This window comes from Ascaphus truei, chromosome 4 (assembly GCF_040206685.1).
Source record: "Ascaphus truei isolate aAscTru1 chromosome 4, aAscTru1.hap1, whole genome shotgun sequence".
In the NCBI taxonomy this organism is placed as follows: Eukaryota; Metazoa; Chordata; class Amphibia; order Anura; family Ascaphidae; genus Ascaphus; species Ascaphus truei.
The window spans coordinates 123,171,635-123,193,681 of NC_134486.1; the positions used below are offsets into that span (position 1 = coordinate 123,171,635).

General features: G+C 40.9%; 1 protein-coding gene across 1 annotated transcript in view; it reads right to left on the bottom strand.

Moving 5' to 3' along the window:
• Positions 1-22,047, bottom strand: part of ADGB (androglobin) — a 542,000-nt gene that overhangs the window by 160,823 nt on the left and 359,130 nt on the right. Inside the window, exons 24-25 of the mRNA XM_075596533.1 lie at positions 9,179-9,313; positions 8,240-8,393 (exon numbers count right to left, since the gene is read on the bottom strand). Of these exons, the coding sequence (XP_075452648.1) occupies positions 8,240-8,393; positions 9,179-9,313 (289 nt within the window). The remainder of the gene's footprint in view (positions 1-8,239; positions 8,394-9,178; positions 9,314-22,047) is intronic.

Genomic DNA, 22,047 nt, shown 5'->3' on the forward strand with positions numbered 1-22,047 from the left:
TTGTATTATAGCACAGTATATTGTTTACATTTATTTTAAATGTTTGCTTAATGTTTTTATTTGTTTTATTTTTTATTTTTTAAATATGTTTGGTTAATTGGTTAATTCCACATTTGGCTAATATTGATATTGATATTGACCATTAGTGTAGATGGGGTGGGTAGTTTTAATGGGGGCGGTTAGGCCATTTGGGAGACAAGGGTTAATTCCTTTATTACCTTAGCAGTAAGCCACTAAGATAATGAAGGGGGCTTATTAATGTTTTTTTTTTTTTTTATGCATGTGTTTTTTTGTTAATGTCCTAAATCACTATTAGCCACATTTGGTTAATAGGGATATGGGGCATTAGTCTAGAGCTGTAGTTTTATTGGGGGTGTTGGGGGTACGTAATTTAGTATGGTCTGTCCCTTGATGAAGTAGATAATCCAATATGAGTATCTATGTCACGAGGGGAATACTATAGACCATATTCGATCAGCTATGTCATCAAAGGGGTTGGACAGGACATTTAAATTATTTAAATGTCCTGTTCAACCCCCTTGATGATGTAGATGACCAAATATGGTCCTATATTATGCTCCCTCATGATGTAGATGTCCATATTCGGGAATCTATGACATCAAGGGGCAGGACAGATCAGTGGCAATCCACATGTACTGCTTTTTTAAACATAGGTTTGAAGCAGGGGTCTCCGGAGCTGAACTCCATTCATTTGAGCTCACGGGGCCCCTGCTTTTGGAGATACAGACTTTATAGGGGGTGCCAGTAGCCGCTCTGTAATGAGCCAATAGAAAGTCATGATGTTATCTGGTGAGGCTTCCTATTGGCCCAAGTGACGGGGGAGCTTTAAACTTGAAGGAGAAACCGGCATCCTCTACGGAGATCTGTAACTCGGGAAGCAGGGGGTCCCTGGAGCTGAAATGAATGGGGTTCAGCTCGGCAACCCGCTGCTTCAATCCTATGTTAAAAATAATAAAAAGCACACGAGTCGCTCCTTTATGAGCTGCTCTGAGGAGACAGAGAGACTGCTTCTCTCTTGGACTGGACTTGGACTCAGCTCTTACAAACTGGCTGGCCCGGTAGGATTAACACCGCGGGGGTCCTGCTTTAATCCTCCTGGGCCACAAAATGTATTGTTTTCAGGGCCGCGTTTTCGTCCCTGGTGCCTGGGACAGAAAGTTTGGCTACATCTGTATACTGTATCACAGCCATTAAATAAAATAGAAAGACAAGTTATTAAATCAACAGTACAACAATGTATTTCTTTCTAAAATATTAAATGGCTTTTTTGTATTTCTACAGTACCTATTGTCAAACAGTTGTCGTCAATTAACAGGCAAGATATCATTTGTATAACCCTCCATGCTCGGCTCCTAGGGAATTTACATCAGTGTATGGTGTCTGTCCACAAAAGCCTTCATTTACCTTTTCTCAGGGTGCTGGTGGTGGTCGACTAAGCGAAGATACAGTAGGGCACCAGAACATTTTATGGTACAACAGAACACATTATTTATGTTCCCATGTATGGTAACACTTAATTCACATATACAATCAGAATAGCTTAGTTGTACCTAATTTCATCTATACCACTATTACTCTTGATACAGCTCTTCACACTCTTAATAGTCATGTGGGGTGCATTCATTTGTTACTGTACTAACTTCATCTTGTGGATAGGGCCCCTCTTTTTAGCAACATTGTTAATGGTCTATAAGAGGGACTTATCCCTGTGCAAGAAACTGCCTTTAAATCCAGCAGGGAGCTGGTTAATTGCAGACAGGCAATTAACCAGACTCCACCTGCTAATTAGGATTCTGAGACAGGTTTCAAACTCCTGCTAAGATAGACCTAGAGAGATTTTTCCTAAGCACACAACAGTGCTGACATGAGGAGAGGATCTTGAATATACAGGACTGTATATTGACAGCAAGACACAAGGGGACCAGACCTCTTTCGTTGGATGTAGAGGACCCAGGAACCTGACATGAGGAGAGGATCTTGAATATACAGGACTGTATATTGACAGCAAGACACAAGGGGACCAGACCTCTTTTCTTGGATGCAGAGGACCCAGGAACCTGCCAAAGGCTGGACCCTCAAGCACACCTGGATACCGTTGACCTGAAGGGCCACCTGCTTTAGGGTACCGCTGAGACTTTGGGGTGGTAGACTGGAAAGGGGATTATCCTCCAAGTCTTGTAAGAGAGGGACTGGGGGAAGTAAGTTAGCCCTTACAATGGGATAGGTGTTTGTTGTTTTGTATTTTTTTTTTGCTGTGCTGTTTAAAGGGACAGGTTCAATAAAGCCATATGTTAATTTCACCCTAAACAGTCTCCATGTGCATACCTCTGCACACATACTGTATTTCACATGGTCCCTTTTACTGCGGGCTCCTGCTAAGATGCTGGCATGTTCTGTGTACATTACTATTTCTTTAACAGCCCTGTTGTGGAACTGCCACTTACTCAGGGGTAATAAATACTGTGGGGATCCGCTTGTAGGCCTAATCCTCTGACATGCGGGGGCCTTTTCTGCTTTGCCAACTGTGGCATGTCTGCATTCCCTCTCTAGGATATGCTCTTCTCTTATGGCCATACTATGGGATCCTAACAGATAGGGCACTGCCCCTAACTGAAACAAAATAAAAGGGTGGCCTGATCTATACTATAATGGTGGGAACATATTGTCATGATAGGGGGCTATGTCAGGCCTGAATAAAGGGGTCATCCCCCGCTGGCAGCCCCTACAATCATGCGTGGGACACAAGGAGTTAATGTGTGTTGGGTAATAACTTGCATTCCCCTGTCACATCTGTTTTGTCCCCAGAATAAGGCTGTATTGTCCCCAGAATAATATTCCTGTTTGTGTATAAATCATGTCGGGAGGGAAAGGGTTAACTATATTGTGAGTATAATCCTGTGTTCCCTTCCCTCCCATTGTCGGCCCAGGTTTGCAGGGTCAGAACTGCAGTTAACCCATATCTCAGCGTGTGAAAAAGCTATCCAGCTCATTTTTGGAGAGGTGACAGTGCATATATAGCCAAGGCTGCACACACGTTTTGTAACCTATGATGTTATAGCAGAAAAATATACAAGGTCTAAAATATATGTTATAATGCAGGGCACAGATCACCAAATGGGGCTTTGATATGCTAAGTAGCAAAGGGGGGGAATAATTAAGGTCCTTTGTGAAGTCCGGATCCAGGGCAGGAAGGGAGCGATGCCGTCAGGAACACCCAGAAAAAAACATATAAGATATCATAGTGCAGTAGGTTAAATAAAACGTGATAGTAAGTATGATAACTTGGCTCTTATAGATGACCTACTTACAAGAAGTAAGATAAAAAACAGCAAGTGGTTTAAAGATGGTTCTTGGAAACTTCAGCTTGTAATGGCAGATGGATATGCTTGGAAACTTCAGCTTGTAATGGCCTTTGTGAAGTCCTACATTTCCAGGCCCCCGTGGATAAGTAACACCAGGGCTTAAACCTTATGCTGATCAAAAGGATGAATCCCTCTGTTTAATATGCAAGCCGGGTCTAGAGGTGATAATCATTTCACTTGTAAAAGATAACACCCTGAGACAAAGCTTCGCTGGTCCCATGTCACGTCAGTCAGACCTGCTGGTGTCCAAGGATTTGGGCCCCTGTTTCCCAAGTGGGGCGACTCAAAATGTCCAATGCACATGTCTTGAGCTGTCAGGGGAGGGTGATATCAGCTCTCCCATGTTATGTGGCAATGTTTAATAGGTGTAAGTTAATTCATTGACAATCGGATGAGGCTAATGTTAAAAAACAGGTCCCTTAGCTTTAAAAGGTGCCTGCAGCCTCATCCCTTTGCTTCGTGTTGATCTCGGAATTCCTGTGTGACTGAATGAACTGCTACTCCTGGACATCAAGAGTATTTCATTCCCCATTACCCAGTAAGTGTTTGTCAATTGTTAGTTGTTTAACTGTGTCTGTCTGTCTAAAAACGAAATAAACCTGCAAGTTTATTTTACCAAAAGTCTTGTTCAATCTAAACCCAGAGTGTTTGAGGTATAAGTTCTGTTCCACCGCGACACATATCCCCTACCTCAATTCCCTGAGGCTCCTCTCGCCATGCTGGAACCTAACATCTGCAACTATCTCCTTTAGTTATACCTCCTGTGACAGTACCCCTGTGTCACCACAGGGTGTAGCTTAGCATCCACTGCTCACCATTAACCCCTTGTATTACTCCAGTAAACATATGAATTATAATATGTTTCAGTGTCAAATGCCTTGCATATCATTCTAACACCAATGTGTTAGAATGGCTACCATTCAGCGATACTACTTTATAATGAGTGAACTTGCTCACCAGGAAGTGAAAGTCCTTGAGTAAAACATGACACACACTAACACTCATTTTATTTTTTTTATCTGAAGTACTGTAGATGTATGGTGAGTTTGATAAGTACAATAAAAATTTAGTGTTTTTCACATCAGAAGACAAAATGCATAAATAATGAACAAATTAAAAAACACAGCCAGCCATTACTGGTAGAAACATACTGTAAGTAAAATTAAAAGAATGGTATGACACACCTAACATTACTAGAAAATACAAATGTATTTATACAGTAAAAGAAATGGCTGCATTGCCTGTGTGTGTGTTTGGATATAGTATTTATAATGTGTGCATAGTGTTTTTATTCACCGATTTATATGTGGTGCAGCTGAATTGAGATAACAATGCACTGTGCTTCTCTTATTTTATTACCAGAAGTAGAACTATACAGATACTGTACAATATAGCACAATTTTGTATTTACTAATGAGTTCTTACGAGAAAATGTGGCCATTGTCACTTCAAGAAGAAAACATTTTCTGCCATTGCATCTCCCTTTTTGCAGCAGAGCATTAGGAACAGTCACACTATCCTATCAGAATGGTTATATCACAATTCTCATTTATTAGGGAATGCCAAATATTTATTTTTGTGGTGTTGTAAGGAAGGACTCCCCTCCAGTATGGAACAGCTTATCCATTGACAAACCCCATTAATTTTAGCTGACTCAATAGCAGATGGTTGGGTATTTCAAATGTTTAGGTCTGGCTATTGTTCGTCGCATATAAAGTTGGAGATGTACTGTAGCACAAACTTTTCTTCTTCCTGCTCCACATGGCAGACAGGGTTGATCCATTGGAGGCCTTCAGAGAAGTTCCAGGATAGTGCCCATGAGCTTCAGGTTTGATATAACATTAATTTCTTATAAATATCAATTTTAAGTACAAATGTATATCTAATTACAATGTTATATGGATTATAATATTAAGGGCATTCCAGGGCGATTAGTTTTAACCAACCAGAGAGCAGGATTTCATTATTCACTTTCTCTTTAGTAGATAATAAATAACATATAAAAGATTTATTAATCACGATTCTGTTGCAGTATAGTACATTCATCTGTTTATTTTATGGTGGAATTTTGATGTTGATGGTACTAAACACACTCATATTGCTAAATAAAGTATTAAGCTCCCAACTGTCAGTAAAATAAAACTGATTCATCATGTCACAAAGTAAAATGTGATGTTAAACAAAAGTGACAGAATACAGTTCAACAAAAATCAACATTACTGACAAAGCTATAGCTATAAAACTTAACTAAAGAATATGTGGAGTAGCGCTATCTCTCAAATTTCAAGTCTTTTATAATTACAATAATTTATTTTTATATGACTTCACATTCCTTAGGACATCTGATGTACTAATATTTAGCAAATGACATTTTGAGAACATATTGATAGTTACTAATGTAATACATATTCAGGCTTAATACTGAAGCAAGAGTGGCTTTAAAGATGAGTTCAAAAGATGTGGCTTACAGATAAACAACTAGGCGTAAAAAAGATGTTCTACCAAGAATTGTAGAGGTAATTTTTGCGTCTGTTTTGCAAACTATTTCCACATGACAAAAGAGATGTTTGACCAAAACCATTACCTTATTATTTTTGCTACTTAGAAACCCTCATATCCAAAGCATTAAAGGTGCTTATATAAGCATGTGAATACCTCATCAGGGCTGATTCAGTCCATGACTCAGATACTAACTTATCACAGAATACCCCTCTTCTGAAAACCACCAGCCCAAATATAAGAGCAGGCCAATGACCAGACAAATACACATGTACAGTAAATAAAGAGATTAAAATATAAGCCTAATTATAGAGGTATAGATGAAGCAGGTACTATTACCCCCATTGATGAGAAATAATAATAATGTGTGTTCTCTCCGTATGCATTGTTTTTAATAGCACTACTGCTACATGCTGCGTCAGCATTAACGCTCATGGGCTAAGGGATGCCACGATCACATGAAAGCTCTGAGGAAAGGCCACATGGGTGTGATGTGCCAGAGGTGTTGTGACACCAAAGGGTTAAATAGTAAATATATACGTACATGTGTTCTTTTTATTTTGTTTTCTAATTAATAACAAGGCAAAGTACATACCGAAAGCACAAAAACAAAAGGTTCCAATTTTGTGAAGAGAAGAGTGCTGTATTGATGCTTCTGACACATAGGCGCAGATTCACTGAGCCCCGATGCAGGTTATTGCTGGCTGATCTGTCATTAAATGCTTTTGAATTGAGTGGTGTTAATACTGGAGCTAGATCAGGGTGTGATACTCCGCATCGGCGCTTAGTGAATCTCCCCCATTAGCCATATTTCATTTGAAATTGTGTTAAGTTACATAGATTTCTGTGTACTACTGAAAAGACTGGTAAAACAGACAAGATTAAATATATTTGTTCAATTAAGACAGTGTAAAAGAAAAATACCCATGTGCACAAATGTTGTGTATTTGGAAAGACATACAGTTAGGTCCGGAAATAATTGGACACTGACACAATTTTCATAATTTTGGCTCTGTACGCCACCACAATGGATTTGAAATGAAACAACGGGGATGCAATAGAAGTGCAGACTTTCAGCTTTAATTCAAGGGGTTGAAAAAAAATATCGTATGAAACGTTTAGGAATTGCAACCATTTTCATACAGGCCTTTTTGTGTTGCAGAGCTCACCAGTGTGTTCTTTTGTTCTCAGAATGTACCAAACTGTTGATTTGGCCACTCCTAATGTTTCTGCTATCTCTCTGATGGATTTTTTTTTTTTTGCAGCCTAAGGATGCCCTGTTTCACTTGCATTGAGAGCTCCTTTGACCGCATGTTGTGGGTTCACAGCAACAGCTTCCAAATGTGAATACCACACCTGGAATCAACTCCAGACCTTTTACCTGCTTAATTGATGATGAAATAACGAAGGATTAGCCCACACCTGTCCATAAAACAGCTTTTGAGTCAATTGTCCAATTACTTTTTGTCCCTTGAAAAAGAGGGGGCTACATATTAAAGAGATGTAATTCCTAAACCCTATCTCCAATTTGGATGTGAATACCCTCAAATTAAAGCTGATAGACTGCACTTTAAGCCCATGTTCATTATTTAACTGTAACTTGAATTTATTTTGGTACACAGCTGAAATAACAAAACTTGTATCAGTGTCCTGTAACAGATGAAAATGATAAACAACAAATAATCATGTCATCGATTTTCTTACACATATATACTGTAGTACAGAATGAGAATGACAAAAAGGATAGTGGATTAATTGATTTTAATTGACAAGTTGGGTGCTATTGTTGTAAGGATGTATAACCTCAAATTTTCTACTTTTGTAGAATAGTAGGTACTGACTAGCATATCGTTAAGAGCTAGACTGTGACGGGTTATATTCTGGGTGGTAAAATACAAGAGGAAAGATGAACGACTGAGATGACAATGGAAAACAATTGAGTGCATTAGGTCACAAACACATCAGGTGCAGAGGAACAAGAGGAAAGGGCCGAACATAAATTCTACAGAACAGAAAGTCAAAATAGAAAAAGAGAGAAGAATCCAAAAAAGGAGGCCATTTAATTAATGGTTACCATGGGAAGGCAGTCACAGTGCGCAAGAGAATGGAGAATGTGAAGGACAAATGGATGACCAAAGTGACAAAAGAAGAATGGAGGTCCAGTATAATAAGAAGAGAAGTTTAGAGAGTGGAATTTCAATAGAGTAGTCAGAATAAAAGCAGATTGAAGGATATCAAGAAGGGATTTAAGGAATGAAAACACCATATGGCGCTTAAAATAAATGAATAACATTAGAGCTCCTTATCAATAATGGCAACCCGTCAATCTGATATTTCATCAAATATTTCACACTTACCTTGTTCTTGGTATAAATGTGAGGTGCTACTTTGTTAAAAACCCAGGGAATTTCCTCGAATGTATCATTATTTATGACATGCAGAGCAGAGACTGGGATAGTGATGTATGCCTTGGGTACTATAAGCATGTCTTCCGGCACATGAAACACTTCCCTAAAAAAAATAAACATAAAATGACTGTTTTCAGTTTGGATGTTCAGTTCATTACTGTAAAGTTGTAATTTGTTACGGTTATTCCTAGCTGCAGAGATCACCTCTGCATCCTTTAGTAATAGAATATGTTTTTCCTTCCTATCCTTCATCATGTATGTATGTCTTTATTTATATAGCGCCATTAATGTACATAGCGCTTCACAGTAGTAATACTGTACACGTGACAATCATATAAATAACAAATAATACAAATAACAGATCATGGGAATAATTGCTTCAGACATAAAAGTAACATTTCAGAAGAGGAGTCCCTGCCCCGAAGAGCTTACAATCTAATTGGTAGGTAGGGAGAACGTACAGAGACAGTAGGAGCGCATTCTGGTAAGTGCGTCTGCAGGGGGCCAAGCTTTATGTATCATTTGTATAGTATTAGCCATAGTGCTACTCATATCCTTCTTTAAGCAAGTGTGTCTTAAGGTGGGTCTTAAAGGTGGATAGAGAGAGTGCTAGTCGGATATTGAGGGGAAGGGCATCCCACAGGTGTGGGGCAGTCAGTGTGAGAGGTTAAAGGCGGAAGAGGGCTTTAGATACAAAGGGGGTATAGAGAAGGCATCCTTGAGCAGAACACAAGATGGAGTCTTCCACTCTGCTATAAACATAATTTAGTTCTGGTAAGTTATCCTTAATTCTGTTTGACTAATTCTTCATTGCATAAAACTGGGTGACGTTATATACACCCCTATCCCAATATACTCTTATTGATTGTAAAATAGAAGTAACTGTACCTGAAAACCACAAACCACGAATTGGGAGGCTGTTCAGGATAAGTAACGGTATAGTCAGCAAATGAAATCCTGCAGTGCTCATCATCATAGCAAGAGTACAACTGAAGCGAAGCAGCATTTTGTTTAAACAGGTGTCTAAAAAAATAATATTTTTCATGTAACATTATTATGTACTCATTACACAAAGGAAAAAATAAACATTAAATAATTGAAACGAAGTAGAGAACTGGTGGCAGGGCACCAAGCTAAAATAAGTCAAAAAGTAACCTTTTAATAATTGTTCACCGTTCTTTTTTTAATTTGCTAGTTTGTTACGTACACATTTTGATAATTGATGTTTACATTTAGTTAAATGAAACCAACTGATAGGAATTTGACATTGCATGCATCCAGTTTCCCCCCGGAGTCTGTAAAAGAGATGTTACCTTTCTCACAAAAGATTAGGGCATCCAGAATAGTGGATAGACGGGTACAACTGGAGGAGATGCTAACAGAGATTAAAACTCTGTTTCTAGATCGCGGACACAAACTGTCCGCAATAGAAAAGGCTTTTGAAAAGGTACCCAATATTCAGCAAGAGACTGCGGATATGGAAAGAATGACCATAGTCAGTAAATTTACAACTGCCAGCAAATTTTTAAAGCAGAGCATTAGCAAACATTGGAGGGTGCTACAGACGGATGAAGCATTAGGGCAAATATGTAAAAATCGTTTGAGGTTTGCCTATCAGAGGGGTGAGAATCTTAAGGATATATTGATCCACGCTGATAGAAAAAAGCACTACGCTGCCCTGCACTTTCTGAGTACTTCAAAACATGGTTGTTTCAGATGTTTTAATTGTTCAATCTGTAATAGTTTAAGTACAGGGAATAAGTTCTGTCACCCACGAAGTTGTAAAAGATATGAGATTAAAAGCAGAATACTGTAACTTGTACTACAACTAATGTAGTATATATAACAAAATGTCCCTGTGGGTTGGTTTATGTAGGTGTAACAGTGACGTTTCACTGTTTGGGAGAAACTGCCTCTAAATCTAGCAGCGAGCTGGTTAATTGCACACAAGCAATCAACCAGACTCCACCTGGCTGATTAGGATTCTTAGAAAAAGCCTGATGTGAGAAACAGGAGAGAGATTCCTTAACTCACATTTGGGCTGACATAAGAAGAAAGAGGACTGCAGAGCTTTCCTTAGCCCACAACTGGGCTGACCTGAGGATAATATGATGTCTTGATGCACACAGAAGGACTGTATGCTAACAGCAAGACAAGGGGAGAAGACCTCTATACCTGGACACAGAGAGTGCCATAGCACAGAAGAATGCTGACACAGGAGAACAGAGAGGCCTTCTCCTACAGCAATAACAACATAAGCAGATAAGAGACTTTCTTGTTTGACTGTGTGTGTCTGTGTCTGTGTCTGTGTATATATACTGTATATATATATATATATATATATATATATATTTTTTTATATATATATATATATATATATATATATATATATATATATATATAGAATCCAATGCACAGCCGGCACACCATATGCAAGTTTTGGTGCTTATCCCATAAAGCAATAACAGACCATACGATACCGGTTGCAACACGACATCAAGGGACAGCACGCAGGTAAGTAAATCAAAAATGTTCTATATTTGATAGAAGACACAAAAACCGACGTTTCGGTCCCCCAGTGGGACCACCTTGAGAAAGGTCCCACTGGGGGACCGAAACGTCGTTTTTTTGTGTCTTCTATCAAATATAGAACATTTTTGATTTACTTACCTGCGTGCTGTCCCTTGATGTCGTGTTGCAACCGGTATCGTATGGTCTATATATATATATATATATATATAGTAAAAAAGAGAAAAAAGCGCACTCCCCTAGTGCATTATCTTATGATGCAGGTGAAATAAAATGTATTTAAATAAATGTAAGGTAGATAATACACACTTACAAGACATAAAGAGTAAAATTCATGTAAAGGTATCTTTACACACAGACGCCGGTAGAGATCAGCTGAGATGGTTGGGGAAGACGTTTATGTATACGCGTAGAACTGTGATGTCATCGTACAAGCACGCAGTGTGTGTGGTGTTCCGCTGCTAATTAAGGGACTCCTGTATACTGAGATTGCCTCTGGCACCTCATGTTGATGACCTGCAAGAGGTGAGACTGTTACCGTCTCCCACTGTGCCTGCTTTCACTGTGACCCTGTCTGTGGTCGTTTCTGCTGTGTGTGAGCGTTCCAGCAGCAGGTCTAAAGGCAACTGGCTTTCAGTGGGTATACAGAAAGGTCTCCCCCATCCATCTCAGCTGATCTCTACCAGGAGTCTGTGTGTAAAGATACCTGTACGTGAATTTTACTCTTTATATCTTGTAAGTGTGTATTATCTACCTTACATTTATTTAAATACATTTTATTTCATCTGCATCATAAGATAATGCACTAGGGGAGTGCGCTTTTCTCTCTTTTTTTCTATACAGTACTGGTTTGGGAGTGATTCTCCAATGGACGAGCAGCCCCCCTCATACAATTGGATTGGATCTGGCTATTGGGAATCTTTCCCCTTTGTTTTTCTAATGAATACTCTTTTTCACTGGACTTGTGTTTGATGGATTGAACTCTGGGATTTGTACTTGGTACTCAGAGATAAGTATATTAGTGCATGACCTGTATGTGTTAGCACTGCTTTGTTTTTGTTTATATATATATTTATACCCTACACAAACGTTAAGGGTGGTAACCAGCTTAGCTAGCCACTCAGTTGGAAAAGGCTGGTGTAAAGGTTTAGTTATTCACCAAAGTGGAATAGGCCTTTATTTTGTTTGTTTTTGTATGTTTTGCCTTGTTAAAGGAACAGGCACAATAAAGCAGGGATTTAATTTCACCCTAATCGGTCTCCATTAAATGTACCTCTGCACACATCTCTTACAGTAGGCAAGACCAACCGTATCCTTAAAACTAGATTTATTGAGAACTGGAGTAAAATCAATCATAAATCAGAGGACACTTTTAATCACACATTGTATAGATTTTAAACATACAGTGGCATCCCTAAAAATTATGGGTATTGAACAGGTACAAAAAACAATTGCAGGCATTGACAAAGACATAACTTTGCTATAAAGAGAGGCGTATTGGATGTAGACCCTGGAGCGTTCCTTAAGGGCCTTAATGACTTTCTGTCCCTCAACTGCTTTCTTACAAAGAGATGATGTGGGAGAGAAACACAAATTGGTATATATATGTGCTCTACCCACAGATCATATGTGCGCTGCTGCTGCTAGCTCTCCTTGTTCTGATGATATATATGAAATCAGTAAAAAAACTGGAAAATTATTAAATATAATCCCTTATTTTTGGAGTAAATTATAGATTGGAAAAAGAAAAAGTCACAACTTCCTTTTTAATCTATTACACTTTATTAGAAATTTTCCACTTATGGATATATTGTTTTTAAAGGACTTTATGGGCTTTTATTGATCATATGTTGTCCTTCCTTCATGATCAATCAAACTTCAGCATCACCAGTTTCCGCTCCCTTCCTTCCCATGGGAACCAACGAGATGTGATGTCAGATTGATGAATTGAGGATTGAATATGCCGTAATAGCGCATATGAAGAGAGTGAGGGGATTGACAGTCAGGCTGGAGGAGCCACGGACGGAGCACTATCAACGTAGAGACATTAGCTGCAAGCCGAACGATTGTGGCATTTCTGGAACAGGACGTGACCAATCCACGACAAGGAGGAATGCCGTGATAACATCACACGCATCCTAGCGTAAGTCACGTGATTGCACATCCAGATGATGTGGAAGGAGGATGCTGGAGGATAATGATCAACGTGGGACACCTGGTGATTCTGTGTTTTTTGGGGGAGTTGATGCTGGACACTTCTGGGTGTTTTTTTATATCAGTCAAACTTGAAAAAGGCCGCTGCGACGGTTCAAATGTCGATATTCTGACCTATTAAATTAGTTTAAAATCCGTAGTGCCCTGAGTCATCTTCCTTTGCATGTGTTAGGAACAATAGAGAAGGCCAGAAGCTGCATTTGTGTTAAACCATCCATTTTGTCTGCACTGGCTAGCTAAAATCATGTAGTCAGCTTTTTGCTGAAATACATTTTCTCATTTAGTCAGCTTTTTGCTGTTTTAATCAGTAGTAGGAGACTAGTTCTCTGGGAAGAGGAATCACCCCACATAGCTGCCATGGAAACCAAGGTTGTAGATAACGTAGACAGTGAGAAAGTTATGTATTTCAGACAATGCCTGTCTTGGGAGAATTACGCCCCAAAATCACTCCACTAATATGTCTTGCCCCTAAATCACGCCTCTAACCTAAGTTATGCCTCTAACCAATGTTTTCTTTGTTCTGTATATATATCTCTGCCTTATACTAAATACACTGAGACAAAATGATTTGCATGCATGTCGTTTCGTTTCCTTCGTTTCCCGGGCCTGTACGTTTTACCAGATCGGAGATAGCAGTGCCAGGGCGTGGTAAAGCTTCCCAGGAAGTCTGCAGGCCTCCAGCCCTTTTTCCAATTGGCAGGGCAGGTTCTTTCAGCATGTATTCTGGATTCTGGATCTCAGACAGGTATTCCCTGAGCCAGGAGCACTGATAACCGTATGTATTATTGTTATGAATATACTCTGGTGTGCAGCATAGAACCCACATTTTACATTTAGTTGAAACGTGTTTCTACATATAATTTCTGCAGTGTGTGATTTTTATTTAACTATCCGTAAAAACTTCTGTGTAACTCCCTGTAACAGGGACTTATCACTGTTTGAGAGAAACTGCCTCTAAATCCAGCAGTGTGCTGGTTTATTGCACACCAGCAATCAACCAGACTCCACCTGGCTGATTAGGACTTTTAGAAAAGCCTGATGTGAGAAACAGGAGAGAGATTCCTTAGCTCACATTTGGGCTGAAACAGGAAAGCAGAGAAATCTGCACACAGACACTGTCTTGAGCACAAAGGTGCGCTGAGATCAAGACACCCAGACACCAAGAAACCTATATTTCCTAGACACAGAGGACAAAGGAACCTGCCAGAGAATGACATGGAGGGCCACCTGCTTAAGGTACCTCCTGAGACTTACGGGTGATAAGCTGGTAATGGAAATATCCCTCCAGTCCTGCAGATAGGGTCTGAGGAAGTAGGTTAGCCCTTACAAAGGGAAAGGGGTTTATTTTATTGTTTTTGTATATTTTGTTTTTGTATATTTTGCTCTTACACTGCTCCCCCCACACCCAGCGCTCTTACACTGCTCCCCCACACCCAGCACTCTTACACTGCCTCCCCCCACCCAGCGCTCTTACACTGCCTCCCCCCACCCAGCGCTCTTACACTGCCCCCCCACACCCAGCGCTCTTACTCTGCCCTCCCCCACACCCAGTGTTCTTACACTACTCCCCCCAGCACCCAGCGCTCTTACACTTCTCCCCCCCACACCCAGCGCTCTTACACTTGCCTGGTCTCCATTATATATACTGTACCTCTACACACATCTCTTCCATATGGTGTCAGAAGTGAGATGAGAGGTGGCCCTTGCATTAAAAAGGGGCCTCGGGGACTGCCTGTGAACATGTTTGTGCTTTTGCCTGCATAAGTTCCTGCAACAGTCTGAGAAACAAAACACGTGCAGAAGTGACCAGAATTAAAGGACTACACATCCAGGCAGGAAAACTACACTGCAGTGGAGAAAGCCACCACTCCACAGTTTGACTGGGAGGACAGCGACAGATGGTGACCCACACAAGGGACTGATGCTGTGACTAGAGTCCACCCCACACTTGTGGAAGAAAAAAAAACCCAGCGGGATTTTAAAATGGCCACCCAGCTGAAGTCAAATACAGATTGCAAGAATGGGGAACAAAATGTGTTCCTGGTGTAAAGAGCCCAGCCACACGGAGCAGTGTCCCTTCAGGCCTTATTCGGATGATGAGGATGATCCCTACGTGGCCCCAGAAAAAGGGCAACAGTCAGAGGAAAAAAAATTCAACGAGCCAAGGTACTGCAGCAACAAGCAATGTGCTGTGCTCAGAAGGAACGTACAGAAGATTTACTTAGCAAGTGCACATCCAGTATCACTGATGAGAAAGAATGTGTCCACAGTACTACTGATGTTTCAGAACCTACCAAAGTAAAGAAGATAAAGAAAAAGTCTACAGAGATGCCTGTGAGAGCTACTAACACTGTAAGCAAATTCTGCCCACCTGTAGGACTACCAGCTGGGGTTCTAGCGAATACAGTGAAAACAGCTGCAATTGTGCCTCCTGAGGTCAGGAAGAAAAATACACTTGATACTACCAAAATGGAGGACAAGATATTGCGTTCCAGTAATGAACCCTACCCCACGAAAGAGTGGCCCTTCCAGTCCTATGAGGATATGGATAAGGATGAAGAGATCTCTTATGGGGAGCCCGAACCGAGTCACACCCACAAAACACCCCAAGGATGGTGGAGGTGCCTAAACTCAGTACACACCGAACAAACAGGTCTCTATGACCCCGAATATTCCTGTCAGCTAATGCAACTGCAAGAAAAGTATGGTGGATGTCGTGGGACAGGGGGTTTGCCCAGTATTAAAGGGGTTACACCCCATTTGGCAACCCACCTGCCCTCACCTGAGAGGCAAGGGGTTAACTGGAATGATGTCCAGAACTGTGTTTATGCCCCTGGTCAGCACCAAATGTATATCCCCTGGTGAATGTGTATTTTCCCCATCTCAGTGTTTGCACCAACACTTACACTGGGAACCAGTCGGGAGGGAAAGGGTTAATGTTAATTTTGTGTTTATGGCCCATTGTCCCTTTTCCCGCCTTTGCAGGCTCCATTTTGCAGTCTCTCCATAGGTCGCCATTACAGCCCCATGTAACCCTATGGAGATTTGGGCCCGATATCGTAGAAGACGTGCAGGTGGCGCCCGAGAGGAGGAGCGGCGGTTCCCCATTGAAAGTCAATGGAGCAATGTATTTCAATGGGGATTCCTCGACTCAGACCTCCAGAAACGAGCTGGCAGCCATCCAAACCGCAGACCGCAAAAGCGGAAACTTTGTCTTGAAAAGAGCTTTGATCAATCCCCGGTCAAGTTCATGTTCAATTGGCGTGGGAAACTTAGGTTCTAGGGCACCCCGGAATAAAATAATTTTTGCCCCTAGATCCTAGGAACCCCCTCACTCGACCCCAACCGGGTCCGACAATCAATGATCCCGGTAAAGGGTCGCGCTCATTACGAGGGTCGCACCATTGACCGTAATGGCGGAGAAAACCGCGTGGCTTTCAAGCACTAAGGGGAAAACAGTGTAAACTGAAAACCCATAACTCCAGTTCCGTGGGGATCAGAGGGCTGGGATTTGGCAAGGATGTAGTCACTGCTCCGGCATGACTACATGGCAATTTCCAGCCCTCTCCCCTCAACCGGACGGAGTAGGGTTAACTGTTAAAAAGTGTGTGTTTCCCATTGACTTCAATGGTAGCGGAGGTCCTGATTGCTTCATTGCCCAAACCCTAAGTGTTATATTCTTATATGTTATTTGTGCAATCTTGTGTGTTCACCTTCTTTAAGGAATAAACTATATTTATTATATCTAAGTCGTGTTCAATTCAACCCAGTGATATTTGGTGTATTATTATAACCCTGTACTAGCTACCATGACAGTGGATGCTGTGAAACTGCTGAAGTTTCAAACAAAGAAGGAGACCCCAGTACCCCTGATGGAATGGAGTCGTCCAAAGCAAAAAGGCGGAAAAAGAAAAGAGGTTCTCCACTTACCATGGAAGGATCATACATGGCCACAGATCCTGTGGAGAAAAGGGGGGGGCCGAGATGCCCTGCAGCCTAGAACAAATGGAGAATTTGTCCCGCGGATAACAGAATATCCAGAGGGCCCAAGGCAGAAGTCGTGTACCCCAAAGAAGTGTCTGTCTGGTGCTGACAGTGAGAAACCCTCAAACTATATCAGGGAAGCAGAGCCCTAACCAATGAGTGACAATCCCTTGACCGGCCCTGAAGATGCCCTGCAAAATGCCAGGAATGACTGTGATCTGCTCCATGAACAATTGAAACTGGTGAGGGAATATAACGCTGACCTACAGAAGACTGTTCTCACAATGTACTCTGAATCCAGGTCCGAATTAGAGGATTTAAGTACAGATCTAGATACTGCAAACGCTGCTATTACCGCCATGGATGAAAAGCAGAGTCAATTTGATAGAATGATTGCTAATCTGAAACAGAAGTATGAGGAGGCACTGAAAGAGATTAGTCTCCCTCAGCAAGAGGTTCGTAATTTCCATTGAGAGGTGGAAGTCTCTCAGAATGAGGTTCATACTTTCCGCATAGAACTGAATGACTCACACCAGGAGGTCAACAGTTGTCGCACAGACCTGGAAGCCTCTAAAAAGGAACCTCAGTCTCGCTGAGGATTTGGACATCTCTCAAAAAGCTGTCTACAGTCTTAGTATGGATCTAAAAGTCTCTCAGAAGGAGCTTCACACCCTCAACCTAGAGATAGAAGTCTCACACAAGGAGATTGGGAATCTCAACTCAGCAGTACGTAAATGGAAGGAGGACTACAAAAAGGCCCTGAATATTACAGAGACTGTAAAAATAGAAAATACAAGGCTGAAAGCAGAAAATTCTGATTTGACTGGCCACGTCAATGAAAAGAATTAAAAACTTCATGAGCTAGAAAAAATGATTAAACTATTTGAACATGAAAAGTTAGAAGCATTGGAGCAACGCACACAAGAAGAGCACCTACTGCAGAACCAACTGCAAGGTCTGAGTGCGCACCTACAGATTGCCAAAGAGAAGCAGCGATCTGTGTAAGAAGAAAATCTGCAGGCTGCTAAAGAAGTAGAAGTGCTGCAGGAACGTCTGATTACCCAGTGTCCCCCCGCAAAGAAGCATGAGAAACTGAAGGATACCCTGAGCATCACCAGAGCATCACCAGAGCATGGCTAGATGCCAAGCATAGAGGCCAGGTGACTCGGTACAAGAGGGAACACAAGAAGGTCCAGAAACTGAGGCAAGCAGCTGCGGCCCTAGCAAAGAAATCCACAGAGCACCAAAATATAATGAAGAATGTGTTGATGCACCAGAGCAAGCTCCAGAAACAGGATTCTCTCGCTGATGAGCTAAACTTCTTAAAAAGGGAGAAAAGCAGCAGAGTAATTCAGAAGTATACAAAGTTCTTGTCCAAACAAGGTTGGAAAGAGAAATGTATCTGCACAAACACTCTGCAGCGCTCACCATACAGGCTGCCTACAGAGGAATGAAAACTCGTCGGCTAAATAGCCAGAATAAAGCAGCCTGCCTTCTCCAATCCATATGGAGAATGCAACATCAACGAAAGAATTCTGAACATTTGAAGCAGTGTGTAATCTTATTCCAGTCAAATGTTAGGAAGTGTCTGCAGCAAAGATGCTACAAAAAATTAAGCAAGCTGCTAGTGTGATTAAATCGGCTTTCCACACAAATCAGGAAAGAAGAACGGAATTAAGACTGAGAAGCGCAATACCAATACAGTCATGCTACTGTGTCCCCATGGCCCAAGCTATATTCCTCAGAATGAAAATAGCCACTAGAAAGATACAGTCTTTGGCTAGATTGACGCAGAACTGTTTCATGTTCACACCTCTACATGTACAACACTAGGTAACTACCAAACTGAGATGCCACGGGAGTCAATCGTTATAGATAAAAACTCCACCCAACTTGAACCACCCATGAATATGGCTACAGATCCCGATGCAGGTGGTCACCCTAAACTCAGGGAAGAAAGGATCGCCCAATGCAGGGGAAAATACGTGACCAAGTGGTCAGAAGAAAGACTGTGCTTGGGAAAAGTCCTCCTCGAGCGACTGAAGACTGCTGAGCTCAAGCACCTTCTTGACGAGACATTACTGACCTGGAGAAAGGGCTCCAATCCCAGCGGGACTAAGGGTTCGCTTTCTTCATCCACTCTCATTCGAGCCGCAGAGATATCTCGAGTGAGAGTGGAAGGATGGGCTTTAGCTGTGGTAAGCCCGAGCTTCCCACAAACAGGGGAGGTATGTAACAGGGACTTATCACTGTTTGAGAGAATCTGCCTCTAAATCCAGCAGTGTGGTGGATAATTGCACACAGGCAATCAACCAGACTCTACCTGGCTGATTAGGACTTTTAGAAAAGCCTGATGTGAGAAACAGGAGAGAGATTCCTTAGCTCACATTTGGCCTGACACAGAAATGCAGAGAAGCCTCACTGTCTTGAGCAAAAAGGTGTGCTGAGATCAAGACACCCAGAAACCTATATTTGGACACAGAGTTCCCAGGAACCTGCCAGAGACTGACATGGAGGGCCACCTGTTTAAGGTACTTCTTAGTTAGTTAGTAACTACACATAGGGATAGAAATGAGGGAAAGCTGCAGCTTCAAGCAGACCTCACCATGCCAACGCCAGAGTTCTCTTCAGCTGCGCACTCCACGAGGCACCTTTCCAGGCTGACCGTTAGGATCGTGTAACCAGGGCCAGCACAGATAAGTTAACAGGGCCATCTTTCCCTCTTTTCTGTCCTCCAACCCCCCCTCTCCCCCCCGTGTGCTGTAGGGGCATGTTATTGAGGGTCAGAGCTAGTGGGTTACACGATCCTGCAGTATTGTTCTCTCCTCACAGGGTTAACATATATTGGTGTGTAGGGTACCCCTTTCCCTCATTTTTATCCCTATGTGTAGTTACTAACTAGCAGGGACAGGTTTTGTGAACACCACCATTGTTCTATCGGTCTATGTATGTCAGCTGTACTAATATCTATGTGTGTTATTAATGATTACCATTGCTACTGTTTTACCTTCTACCCCATCATTGATGTATGGTTTACAGTGAGCTAGAGTTCACACACATTGAATTGCCTCTAGTGGATATATATATTTTATATAGTGCTCCAGTGACGTCATCCAATCCAGTTAGCCTTCACTGCCTTAAACCATAGGCATTGATTGTGTGCTATCTGTTATTTATAGTGCTTATGTTCAGTTTTCCAACTATTTTGGATTAACTGTCTGGCAATTTGCCCTAATAGCACTCACTGTATTCGGTTCATTCTATTCACCATTTATTCTGGTAACATTTTTAACCAACATTAATAAAGCATACTTAAATACTATTTATAGGTTTGGTTCAGATTATTCCTGTGTTGTTGCTTTTTTTTACTAAGGTGACCTACCCCTCAGATTTTGAGTGCATTAATAGGGCCTTATCTGTATGTATTGTGTCTTTACATCATACAGTGTTATCTGTGTTCTAATTTGCTGTATCTGCCATCTGTATTTATGGATTTTGTTCAATGGAATTATTTTAGCAATGGGGAAATAAAATGAGAAACAAAATGGAAAATCCTTGTAGACTGCTCCCGGACCTTCATATGTAGTAATCATTATTGATGACAAATATTACAAGTTATGTTGTACAGCCCAAGTGCATTATATATAATTTATCTCAATTTTCATCCTGAAAATCTATATTTTCTTGAGAGGACATTGTACACGTACACATTATTTGTGCTTTACTAAAATTAACGAACTGTGGTTTTCACAGTTTGTCTAAATTATTGGGAAAAAACATTAATATACAATGACTACCACACTGGAGATACTCAAATGAGGTATTAAATGCTAAACCTTTGAGAATAGATCAAATTCTAAAATAATTACTCGTCACTTCATTATCATTTGAAAGGGAAAATGTTAATCTATATTAATTGCTTCTATGTACTCAATGACGGTATCGTCTCATTCATGGTAGCAGGGATCTAACCTGCACTTGGGCTTTGGGTAAAGTAGTTCTCTATAACTTACTGTAGTTTAAAAACATTTTTTTTTACATTTATGTTATTTAAGAGAATAGAGATAGAAGGTTAATATTTACTTAGCAACTGAGCAAGAACATGATGTCGCGGCATGCACTGTCTCCGGAGCAGCGACTTTTTGCTTTCTCAGACGTGGCTTTGGAAACAATGAGCCGTGGTAACATCTGTATCAAGATGGTGCAATTTGCCCCATTTTGAGAGAGCAAATGTTATCATTTGCATTCATTCTTCTGCTCCATAATGTATGTACAGATGCAGCGGCCATTATTCGAACAACGAACATTAACGCGGCCAATCGCCCCAGGCACACGTGTTTATCGCGGTTGCTTTGTTTGAATTTCATGGATTGTGTGCAATTAAATGCAATGAAATGAATGAATTGTAATGTGTACAGTACTGTGCTACTGTGTCAATTTCAGGTGTTAAAAAACAGAACACTAAAATGCCATTTTCTGCACTCATCTTCACTCACGTCTTAAGGCGATATAGTTGGAAGAAATCCCGCGCCATGACATGGGTATTCCGAGTTATACAACGCGTAAAGTGCTCGAATAATGGCCGCTGCATCTATATGAAGCTTGTTATTTAAGCTTTTTATCTCTGATGGTCAGCAAAATGTTAACACAGGGCTGGACTTTGACCTTCTGAGGCCCTAAACTATGTCAAGTTTAGGAGGCCCCAAATATTTAGATTTATTATTCTGACTGAAGAAACAATTGAAAATATAAACATGAGACTGAAATAATGTTTGCACTTCACATTAATTTTAATATTGAAACATTTTCATTCATGATTTTGAGAGCAAAGTCATTGTCTTCGAATGATAAGCTATGAAATTCGTCACTTCGGTTCACATGATGTTTAGGGTTATATTTGAACAAAAATGTCCAAATTTATAGAGAATCTTTTTCGGTATCATCCGATTTTAAAACTTGAAATTCATTCATATTTTTCTATTTTTGAGGCCACTCATATTGTGAGGCTCTAAACTGTAGTTAGCTTACGC